The 12,240-nt window shown below is 40.6% G+C and overlaps 1 protein-coding gene across 6 annotated transcripts in view; it reads right to left on the bottom strand.

Annotated features, from left to right (window-relative positions):
- LOC126109831 (uncharacterized) overlaps positions 1–12,240 on the bottom strand; it is a 200,212-nt gene that overhangs the window by 112,215 nt on the left and 75,757 nt on the right. For all 6 annotated transcript variants that reach the window (XM_049914889.1, XM_049914887.1, XM_049914890.1 and 3 more), the window contains one exon: positions 6,636–6,730. In XM_049914889.1, the coding sequence (XP_049770846.1) occupies positions 6,636–6,726 (91 nt within the window). In that variant the 5' untranslated portion in view covers positions 6,727–6,730. The remainder of the gene's footprint in view (positions 1–6,635; positions 6,731–12,240) is intronic.

Consider the following 12,240-nt stretch of genomic DNA (forward strand, 5'->3'; position numbering starts at 1 on the left):
CCTATTCTAATCCCCGGACCCGCAGGGGGGACAATGGGGATGATACTGCATGCCTGCACCAAAGATTAACTGCCAATAGCTGTGGAGTGTGAAGCCTAAAAAGTCGAGTGCGGTATCTCTGGTATCTGCAAACAAATCAGTGCGGCCACAGACTTTGTTTGCATAACAGCTGTTATTTTGTTTTGCTAGAAAAATTATAAGGGTAATAAAAGAGCAAGGAACTGTCAAAGTTTCACATGAAACAGAAAAACTGCTACCAAAACCTATTTTTCACTAAAAGAAATGTAATTTCAAAGACTGTTTATCGGGTACCAGAGAATTTACACAATTCAAGCATTTCCGAGATTGCCGAGAAGACACTGAAGATCACCAAGTCCCAGGAGGCCCTCCGACATCAAAAATAGATGAAAATATCAAAATAGTTGGTAATCTGATTTGGCTGAGTATTCAGTTGATTGCTGAAACTTTAGAAACTGCAAAGAACGCATACGGCATATTTAACATTAGGAATTTAGCACAAGAAAAGCACGTGCGAAACTGGTGCTGAAAATTCTTACAACCAAAGAAAATAAAGCTTGTGAAAATGTTTGTACTGATTCTTTGAATACCATTGAAAATTATCCTAATTTCTTGGAAAGAGTGATAATATGTAGTGAATATTAGTTTGTCATTTATGATCCAGAAACTAAGTACCAATCCTGAGAGCAAAAAAAGCTCAAGTGAGCAAATCAAGATTCAAAGTGATGACGATTTTTTCAGTATTCACGATGTTGTGTGTTATCCCTGAAGGTCAAACTATGAAACAACATTACTACCTTGAGGTTCCTGCTCCACTGTGTGTGTGTGTGTGTGTGTGTGTGTGTGTGTGTGTGTGTGTGGAAATACCCAAACTGTGGAAAAACTAGTCATCAGCTCTGCATCAAGACAACGCACCAGTTCATACCACATTGTCTGTTAAGAGGTTTCCAGCAAAGAACACCATCCCAGTGTTACACCAACACCTTATTCACCTGAAGTAGCACCATGCGACTTATCTATTCATCCGAGGTCAAATCTGCATTAAAAGGAATAAAATTTCAGTTCGCTGAAGCAGTGGAGAGAAAACACGGCACATGTCATCTACGAAGTCACACAGCACTGTTTCCAGCAACAGAAAATTCACATGGAACATTGTAGGGCTAGAGGAGGGGAGTACACTGAGGGTGGCAATAACTAAACATGTATGTCTTTTAAATAAAGTGTTTTATAGCAATAGTCCCATTATTTTATAGCCACATCCCGTATTTCATCATATTCAGAGTACTTCGTGGCCTATGTGGAGCTTATTAAACACTCAACACGTTTCTGGAACCTGTTAACTGCTCGGAGTTGAATTGTGTACGCTATTTCTCGCAATCTATACTTTATGCCGTCTAGTCAGCAACCGTAATTTCGGCACCGATGGTGGAGTATACAGTTGCATCTGCTGGATCCACTTTTATGTTTGGTTCTCTCTTGTCCTTTTTCTTCTTTAATCATTACTGTCATTCAAGTATTTATCTCTGACTGGGGTGAAGAACGAGCAAATTGTTCCACTACCCACAGCCTGCTGCTCCATCGACCAGAGGCTCAAGTCAATATGTGAGGCAGTGTTAATCTTCCGGGTGGGCCCAGAAGAAGGTAACTCTTCGCCAGTTGGTGACGGTCAGCTATGAGAAGAATTTAGCAGGAACAGAGAGAGGAGGAAATGTTGTCTCAGCCCCAAACAGATGTATTTGGATGGCCACTGGTGCCCAACAATGGCACAGATGTGGATGTCTTCACCCCACGCAGCGGCTCAATCGCCAAGTTTGCAAAGTTTGCCACCGTGTGAACTGAATAAAGGTATTTGCACTTTTTCTACGCTCCAAAATATGGGCGACAGTCGAGATCTTGAACTCCAGTACATTTCGTTCCCTTTTAAAAATGGGTCAAATTGTAGATCGAAGAGATTGTTGTTCTTCGCTGACTTTTAATATTAGTGGTCAATCTTGAGGAGCATTCTCGTGCAGTTGCTGACTGCGTTACACACAGATGGGATCATTTGCAATAAATGGAGAAACGTCACACAGAGATAGAATGTACATCTTTTCATCACAGTGGTAAATCATTACTTTCTCCTTTTGGGATACAAGTCTCCTTTGAAACTCAAAATAAAGCACGTAAATGTTTAAGGCAAAGGAGTGCACTTCAACAGGTATCAGACTCTTCAATTCATATCGCGGCAAGGTAATGATAAGTTCAATTTGTGATTAATCATTATAGATCATTAATTGGTATAGATTCACAAAATTGATTTCTGTATACTAAAACTATTTTAACAGTTCTATAAAAGCAACTAAAAACAAGAGTAGTTGTTATTTCTCAACTCACAAACATGTATCCCAGAATCTTTTTATGTAAGACTATATCTCGATTTTACTTTGTATCAAGAGTTTCAGTGATAGGAGATGATGTAACATAGTTGTAGTATTGCTAGTAGTGTGCAAAGTTGTGGCTAAGCAAGCAGAGTGGCAAGTTGTGCTAGTATTCAGTAACACAGTTACATGTTACAGTGGCATGTCAAGAAAATGTAAATAAATGGGAGAATGAATTTGGATGTTGAAATTAATTAAAAGCTGACCAGGTCTCCACACTGTATGCAAAACAGCAAAAATCTAGGCAATTAATGACACAACTACGATCGACAACTGTCAAGAGAATGGATCCGGAAAGGTAAGTACAATACGTATTGCACTTCATCTTCCTGAATAATTTTACACACATTTCCAGAATGAGATTTTCACTCTGCAGCGGAGTGTGCGCTGATATGAAACTTCCTGGCAGATTAAAACTGTGTGCCCGACCGAGACTCGAACTCGGGACCTTTACCTTTCGCGGGCAAGTACTCTACCATCTGAGCTACCGAAGCACGACTCACGCCCGGTACTCACAGCTTTGCTTCTGCCAGTACCTCGTCTCCTACCTTCCAAACTTTACAGAAGCTCTCCTGCGAACCTTGCAGAACTAGCACTCCCGAAAGAAAGGATATTGCGGAGACATGGCTTAGCCACAGCCTGGGGGATGTTTCCAGAATGAGATTTTCACTCTGCAGCGGAGTGTGCGCTGATATGAAACTTCGTGGCAGATTAAAACTGTGTGCCCGACCGAGACGCGAAAGGCAAAGGTCCCGAGTTCGAGTCTCGGTCGGGCACACAGTTTTAATCTGCCAGGAAGTTTTACACACATTGCAACACACTCACGATCATGGAGTAAACTGCAATTACATTTAAATTCTGTACAAATTCAGTACTCGAGAAATAGACGAGCAGGAACATTACGAGCAATAGTATCTACTGTTTGTTATACAGGGTTATTCAAAAGGATCTCTGTGCTTTCAGAAGATGACTGTACAAAAGCTACAAGACATACAGAAAGCAGACACCACTCAGAGTGCACAGCGTATCTCTAAGTTTCAATCCGTAATTCACCCCACGGTGCATATGCAGACTGCACCTCTAGGGAGACAGTGTGTCAGAACACGGTGTATAATGGAGTGATGTGTGATGTGTGAGGTTTTGTGCCCTCAAATTTGCTAAATGTGATTAATCTGTGATGTTTCAGCAACAGTTTCATGCTAAGTACGAGGTAAAAGATCTAGTACAAAATAATACACTGGCTGTATAACACATTCCGTGAGAATAGCTGCTTAGGTGTTGTAAAGAAAAACATTTGCTGTAAGCGTAACGGGCAGTGAGTTTCTGTTTTTTGAGGGTTTGCAGCACTGAGTGGTAGAGGGGGATCCCCTGACCAGAGCAAGCATCACAGGAACACTTTATAACAGACACTCGCAGAAACACGGGACAGCAGAAACGGTGTGTAAGACAGATCACGAAATAGCTGACATAGCAGCACAAGAAAAACTGGGTCAATAGCACCCGCAAGTTTCTCGAGTGACTCGAATCGAATTGGAAGGTGAGGATTTTCTCAGCTCCACTGTGACTCGAGATGAAATGCGGGTGCCTCATTCCACGTCTGAGACAAAAAAAACAGTCGTCACAGTGGCAACATCCCAACTCCCCGTCTGCCAAAAAATTCAAAATTACAATTTTGGATTTAAAAAAATCATGGTTTCAGTGTTTTGGGACCAAAAAGGCATCATTTTGGTCGAATTTCTGTCTCAAAAAGACCATTCAAAACAGAAGGAGGGGAATGCTGACTAGAGGATTGTGCTTGTTGCACAACAACACCCGTCCTCACACAGCCTTGACCACCAAGACACTATGAACTTGTGTGGTTGCAATGCTTTGAACCATCTCCCATATTCTCCTGACTTGGCACCTTGAGATCATCATCTTTTCACCTCCCTGAAGGCACACAAGTGAATTAAAATTTCAACCGTCGGGCAGGTGCGGAACGAGTTTCTGATGTGTGGAAAACAGCTGGCAGGATGGTCCTTTGAGGAAGCCATTAAGAAGCTTGTGCCACAGTTCACTACATGCACTGAATGGGATGGTGATTATGTGGAAAAATAGCTAATAAGTGTATCAACAATATCCTGTATTTTTTCAAATACACTTTTTCTAAAAAATATAAAAATCTAGTATGCTCACTATCTGAATACGCCCTGTAAATATGGCTATAGGCTGAATATTTATAGGTTTTCTTTTTCTATTTTTTTTAAAATACACGGATATGAGATCAATTCATACCCACCACTTTTTACACATTACAATAACAGAAATTCTTCTGCGCAATAAAAAGAGTTGTCAAGGAGTAACTTTTTCAGTAGTCTGTCAGACTTGCAAAGCATGCACGTGCTGACTATCTGGGACACTAATCTTCGTTCTGACTATTGCAGTGACTGGCAGTGGCTACTGAAGGAAGAAGTTGGTTTTCAGGGACATAACTGAAAAGGTGAATTGCCACAATGTTTGAGTTTGGGGCACAGAACACCCACACTAAATAGTGGATATGTGGGTATTTGTGGGAGAGGGGAGTTCAATGGCGAGGTTATCAGCACACGTATGAAAAGTAGTCAAAATGCAATGTGATAAAAGAGGTAAGAAGTAATCTGAGACAAAGTTGCACTCACTCTCTCAAATTCACCCACAATCACATACGTTCTAAAACTGACGAGACTGTGGAACACGTTCATGATTCGTCTAAAGTCTACGTGTTTTGTTCAGTGTCCTCTTCAAAACTTACAGACCATTTTTCTTTGCTGAGAACACTATGACTGGTTTTGTGTATCCCACTGCAGCAATTGCTTATGTCAAAATTACGACAAGACAGTGGAGAGTTTATTTTGCAACAAGACTGTGCTCCATCACACTTTCTTTCAGACTTTCATTACCACTTTAGTGCCTCACTGCCTCACTGTTTGACTGAACATGCCAAATATTGTGACTGTCCTCCCCTTCGGTGGCTCCCACGATAACCTGACTCAACTTCGTATGACTTTTTTCTAATGGTGTTATGTCAATGACCACGTGTTTCAGCCTCAACTGGCATTTAATTTGTAAGAGTAACACGGACGAATAACTAATGCGGTCACCAATATCAACAGCAAAACGTCGGGATGCGAACGGTAAGAGTTTGGCACAGTGCTACAGTGCGCCATCTACAACTCGCACGACAACTACGCCGCACAGGCGAGGAACGGCGTCGCTCACGCACGCGGCCATGACATCTCTGGAAGCGTAAGTTACTGGCACATCACCGGGAGGAGTACAGGGAGCGAGGAGCCTCACCGACTGTAGTCAGAGGCCGCTGCAGTACCGCACAGCCACGACCCTGCCAGTCACGTGTGCAGAGAGGGCGGCACGTCTCTTCCCTCGATAACTCTCGTCGGTGTGCCGGCAAAATAGACGACGGTCCGAAGTGAAGCGTCGTTTGTAGTGCTGTCCGTGTAGGTTGTTTATTTTCCGTCTGACTCTCGGGCACTAGCCAGAGTCCAGACTGTTTGCGTACGTGGAAGGTAGTTCCCCGTGTAAATTTTGTTCTCGGTATACCCTCCTGAAAGGAATAAAGAATCGTCGTGAACTTCTACCCGGTGTAGTTATTAAAACCCAATTTAGGAACATTTTAGACACTTGCCGTGCCACAGTAATGGTAGCCACAGGTGAGCACCTGTTAATGTGAGTTAAAAACCTGGAGAAATCTACCGATAGGTGTCTATTTTCTGTACGTCTCTTAATCTGTAAGTGGTCTTTTTCCGAAACTCTGAGGTACTTACGAATAACCTCGTATAGAGGCCACTGTGAGCCACGGCATTCGCCGGGGACATTTTGTCGATCCGAGTTTGTGTATCGTTCTTCATCTGTTTACGAGGAGGGGAGAGAGTCGAGGCTCTCGTGAGCTGCCGGGAATATTACCGAATCCTTCACAGGAGGGCAATGCCTGTGACCGAACGGGAATCACTATTTTAAATCGAGACGGAGCCACTTCACAATTTGCCGATTCAGGTTACTTCCCAAATTTGTTCTTAATATACTCGACAAAAAACAACGGTTTTATGGTCACAACCGATTACTCTTCATCAGTTCGTGTACAAACTAGGTACTGAGGGAACTGTTCCTCACCATTTATTTTGCAACTACTTTTGCGACAGCACTTTTCAGAACACGAGCTCTTACCTTCTAGGTCCTCGTCACTATCTTCAGACTCGGCAACTGCACTTATTCGGTAATTACGGAAGTCCCCTTGTGGCTCTCCCAGTGTTGCCATATCTCTGAAACAGTAATTTCCTTGTTGAAGAAGTGGTTAAACTTATGTATATCAAAAGTTAACTGAGAGTTGCACATTTCTTTACTGGGAATCGCTACGAAGGCAAGGCAAGGGAGGAAAAAGTCACATAAACAGTCAAATTTAATAAAAATTATGAGGGAACTCATACTTACAGGATTTTAAGGTCAGTGCACTAAACAAATAACATGCAATCCTCACAAAAACTTGGAGAAATCCCTTTTGAATATTAAGATTTCCATGTGCTGTTAAATACAGAACATTTCTACCACACTAAAAAATTAACTGGTAGCTGTGTCCATAACACAGCTAGTTCAAACATCACTACTAGTACCTTGCAACTTTTTTATTTACTTTTATTAAAAATGCACATTAATTACGAGATATGGTGGTCCTTTCTGCTCATCTTTTGCAATTATTGTAATCTAGTCGGTACATTTTAAAATTTCGAAAAAAATATTTATCATTTTCTATGAATTCCTGATTCCATAAATGTATTAAATTTTTTTTTTAAACATAACTCAAAAATTTAAGCCTTGCTAGTACGTGCCACTTTCCTCAGTGAATGTCATGTTCAATACTTTCAGTTTCAGCACCTTATTGGCACATCAAAAGGTATCTAAAAAGTATGTCATGAGTAAAAGTCAACAACAGTTAACGAAACTGGCATTTTTTAAATTTCTTTTAACACGGCCATTAAATAGACCCCCAGCCCCCACTCAGTAGCACACACCACTGAAAGTGTGTGAAGATATTTTCATGTTCTGCGCCCAACTAACATATCAGTACCTCTTTAAAAAGTGTTGTTGTGGTCTGTTGTGGTCTTCAGTCCTGAGACTGGTTTGATGCAGCTCTCCATGCTACTCTATCCTGTGCAAGCTTCTTCATCTCCCAATATCTACTGCAACCTACATCCTTCGGAATCTGCTTAGTGTATTGATCTCTTGGTCTCCCTCTACGATTTTTATCCTCCACACTGCCCTCCAATGCTAAATTTGTGATCCCTAGATGCCTCAAAACATGTCCTACCAACCGATCCCTTCTTCTAGTCAAGTTGTGCCACAAACTTCTCTTCTCCTTAATCCTATTCAATACCTCCTCATTAGTTACGTGATCTACCCACCTTATCTTCAGCATTCTTCTGTAGCACCACATTTCGAAAGCTTCTATTCTCTTCTTGTCCAAACTAGTTATCGTCCATGTTTCACTTCCATACATGGCTACACTCCATACAAATACTTTCAGAAACGACTTCCTGACACTTAAATCTATACTCGATGTTAACAAATTCCTCTTCCTGAGAAACGCTTTCCTTGCCATTGCCAGTCTACATTTTATACCCTCTCTACTTCGACCATCATCGGTTATTTTACTCCCTAAATAGCAAAACTCCTTTACTACTTTCAGTGTCTCATTTCCTAATCTAATTCCCTCAGCATCACCCGACTTAATTCGACTACATTCCATTATCCTCGTTTTACTTTTGTTGATGTTCATCTTATATCCTCCTTTCAAGACACTGTCCATTCCGTTCAACTGCTCTTCCAAGTCCTTTGCTGTCTCTGACAGAATTACAATGTCATCGGCGAACCTCAAAGTTTTTCCTTCTTCTCCATGAATTTTAATACCTACTCCGAATTTTTCTTTTGTTTCCTTTACTGCTTGCTCAATATACAGATTGAATAACATCGGGGAGAGGCTACAACCCTGTCTTACTCCATTCCCAACCACTGCTTCCCTTTCATGCCCCTCGACTCTTATAACTGCCATCTGGTTTCTGTACAAACTGTAAATAGCCTTTCGCTCCCTGTATTTTACCCCTGCCACCTTCAGAATTTGAAAGAGAGTATTCCAGTTAACATTGTCAAAAGCTTTCTCTAAGTCTACAAATGCTAGAAACGTAGGCTTGCCTTTTCTTAATCTTTCTTCTAAGATAAGTCGTAAGGTCAGTATTGCCTCACGTGTTCCAACATTTCTACGGAATCCAAACTGATCTTCCCCGAGGTCGGCTTCTACTAGTTTTTCCATTCGTCTGTAAAGAATTCGTGTTAGTATTTTGCAGCTGTGACTTGTTAAACTGATAGTTCGGTAATTTTCACATCTGTCAACACCTGCTTTCTTTGGGATTGGAATTATTATATTCTTCTTGAAGTCTGAGGGTATTTCGCCTGTCTCATACATCGTGCTCACCAGATGGTAGAGTTTTGTCATGACTGGCTCTCCCGAGGCCATCAGTAGTTCAAATGGAATGTTGTCTACTCCTGGGGCCTTGTTTCGACTCAGGTCTTTCAGTGCTCTGTCAAACTCTTCACGCAGTATCTTATCTCCCATTTCATCTTCATCTACATCCTCTTCCATTTCCATAATATTGTCCTCAAGTACATCGCCCTTGTATAAACCCTCTATATACTCCTTCCACATTTCTGCCTTCCCTTCTTTGCTTAGAACTGGGTTGCCATCTAAGCTCTTGATATTCATACAAGTGGTTCTCTTATCTCCAAAGGTCTCTTTAATTTTCCTGTAGGCAGTATCTATCTTACCCCTAGTGAGACAAGCCTCTACATCCTTACATTTGTCCTCTAGCCATCCCTGCTTAGCCATTTTGCACTTCCTGTCAATATCATTTTTGAGACGTTTGTATTCCTTTTTACCTGTTTCATTTACTGCATTTTTATATTTTCTCCTTTCATCAATTAAATTCAATATTTCTTCTGTTACCCAAGGATTTCTATTAGCCCTCGTCTTTTTACATACTTAATCCTCTGCTGCCTTCACTACTTCATCCCTCAGAGCTACCCATTCTTCTTCTACTGTATTTCTTTCCCCCATTCCTGTCAATTGTTCCCTTATGCTCTACCTGAAACTCTCTACAACCTCTGGTTCTTTCAGTTTATCCAGGTCCCATCTCCTTAAATTCCCACCTTTTTGCAGTTTCTTCAGTTTCAATCTGCAGTTCATAACCAATAGGTTGTGGTCAGAATCCACATCTGCCCATGGAAATGTCTTTCAATTTAAAACCTGGTTCCTAAATCTCTGTCTTACCATTATATAATCTATCTGATACCTTTTAGTATCTCCAGGATTCTTCCAGGTATACAACCTTCTTTTATGATTCTTGAACCAAGTGTTGGCTATGATTAAGTTATGCTCTGTGCAAAATTCTACAAGGCGGCTTCCTCTTTCATTCCTTCCCCCCAATCCATATTCACCTACTATGTTTCCTTCTCTCCCTTTTCCTACTGACGAATTCCAGTCACCCATGACTATTAAATTTTCGTCTCCCTTCACTATCTGAATAATTTCTTTCATTTCATCATACATTTCTTCAATTTCTCCGTCATCTGCAGAGCATATAAACTTGTACTACTGTAGTAGGCATGGGCTTTGTGTCTATCTTGGCCACAATAATACGTTCACTATGCTGTTTGTAGTAGCTTACCCGCAATCGTATTTTGTTATTCAGTATTAAACCGACTCCTGCATTACCCCTATTTGATTTTGTATTTATAATCCTGTATTCGCCTGACCAAAAGTCTTGTTCCTCCTGCCAGGAAACTTCACTAATTCCTACTATATCTAACTTTAACCTATCCATTTCCCTTTTTAAATTTTCTAACCTACCTGCCCGATTAAGGGATCTGACATTCCACGCTCCGATCCGTAGAACGCCAGTTTTCTTTCTCCTGATAACGACGTCCTCCTGAGTAGTCCCCGCCCGGAGATCCGAATGGGGGACTATTTTACCTCCGGAATATTTTACCCAAGAGGACGCCATTATCATTTAATCATACAGTAGAGCTGGATGTCCTCGGGAAAAATTACGGCTGTAGTTTTTCCTTGCTTTCAGCCGTTCGCAGTACCAGCACAGCAAGGCCGTTTTGGTTACTGTTACAAGGCCAGATGTTTGTCTGGCCTCTCAACAGATACCCCTCCGTTGTGGTTGCACCTACGGTACGGCCATCTGTATCGCTGAGGCACGCAAGCCTCCCCACCAACGGCAAGGTCCATGGTTCATGGGGGGCTTTAAAAAGTATTACGTAAAAAGTATTACGTAAATATAAGTCAACAACAATTAATGATTTTCTTTCTCTCTCTCTCTCTCCTCCTCCTCCTCCTCCTCCTCCTCCTCCTCCCCCCATCCCCACCCCAGCAATGTGGATTATGGAAAATGTGTTGCTATTGCTACGGTTCAAACTCTAGAAATAAAAAAAAGTATATTTTCTATTTGACGTTCCACATTTTTGTGCCAAATATTAATTTAATGTGAATACTCACATTTGACGCGATTAGTAATTAAATATAAGTACATGTATTTTTTATCAAAAAATTATGATTCAATTTCTGTAAACTAACAATTCAATTTGGTAATAAATACAGAATTTTAGTACAATTAAATAAAAATGTTTGCTATTTGTGAGAGCCAAACAAGAGTTTATGGTTATAAGGCTTGTCTGCTACATTCTGAGCTACCGGTGGCATCGTCAACAACCTCGATATGTTTTGTACTTAATGCCACTAGTTGTTCTAATCTTCAATGGCTATTTAGAGGTTTTGTGAGCATCACATCATCCCACTTCATAAAACAGATGTACAGCTACAGCAACAGAGCTTCAAATTCTGTATGTATGAAGAAAATCAAAGGAGGCCAGTTCATAAGGTCCCTTATCAGCCAAAGAGTAACACAGTTTAAAGACAAAACGGAAAAATAAGTCTTGTAAACATTTATCACATGTTTTGAATTTACACAGTGGAAACAACATTCATGCTTTGTGGATAGAATTAGTTGCAATTTTGGAATTTAAAGATTACAGCAATATCACTGTTGTGGTCTTCAGACCAAAGACTGGTTTGATGCAGTTCTCCATGTTACTTTACCATATGTGCAAGCCTCTTTCATTTCCAAATAGGTACTGCAACCAACATCATTTTCAATATGATTGCTAAACTCATTTCTTGGTCTCTCTCTAAAATTTTTAACCAATACCAAGCTGGTGATCCCTTCATATTTCAGAATGTGTCCCGTCAGCCAATCCATTCTTTTAGTCAAGATATGCCACAAATTTCTTTTCTCCCCAATTCTATTCAGTACTTCCTCATTCGTTAAATGTACTATGCATGTAATCTTCAGTATCGTTTGTAGCATCACATTTAAAAAGCTTCTATACTCTCCTTGTCTAAACTGTTTATCATCCATGTTTCACATGGCTACACTCCATACAAATACTTCCATAAAAAGACTTCCTGACACTTAAATCCGTACTTGATGTTAACAAATTTCTCTTCTTCAGAAACGCTTTCCTTGCCATTGCCAGTCTACATTTTATATCCTCTCTACTTCGACCATCATCAGTTATTTTGCTCACTAAATAGCAAAACACCTTTACTACTTTAAGTGTCCCGTTTCCTAATCTAATTACCTCAACATCACCCGACTTAGTTTGACTACATTCCATTATCCTTGATTTGTTTTTGTTGATGTTCATCTTATATATTCCT

Source organism: Schistocerca cancellata, chromosome 12 (genome assembly GCF_023864275.1).
Source record: "Schistocerca cancellata isolate TAMUIC-IGC-003103 chromosome 12, iqSchCanc2.1, whole genome shotgun sequence".
In the NCBI taxonomy this organism is placed as follows: domain Eukaryota; kingdom Metazoa; phylum Arthropoda; class Insecta; order Orthoptera; family Acrididae; genus Schistocerca; species Schistocerca cancellata.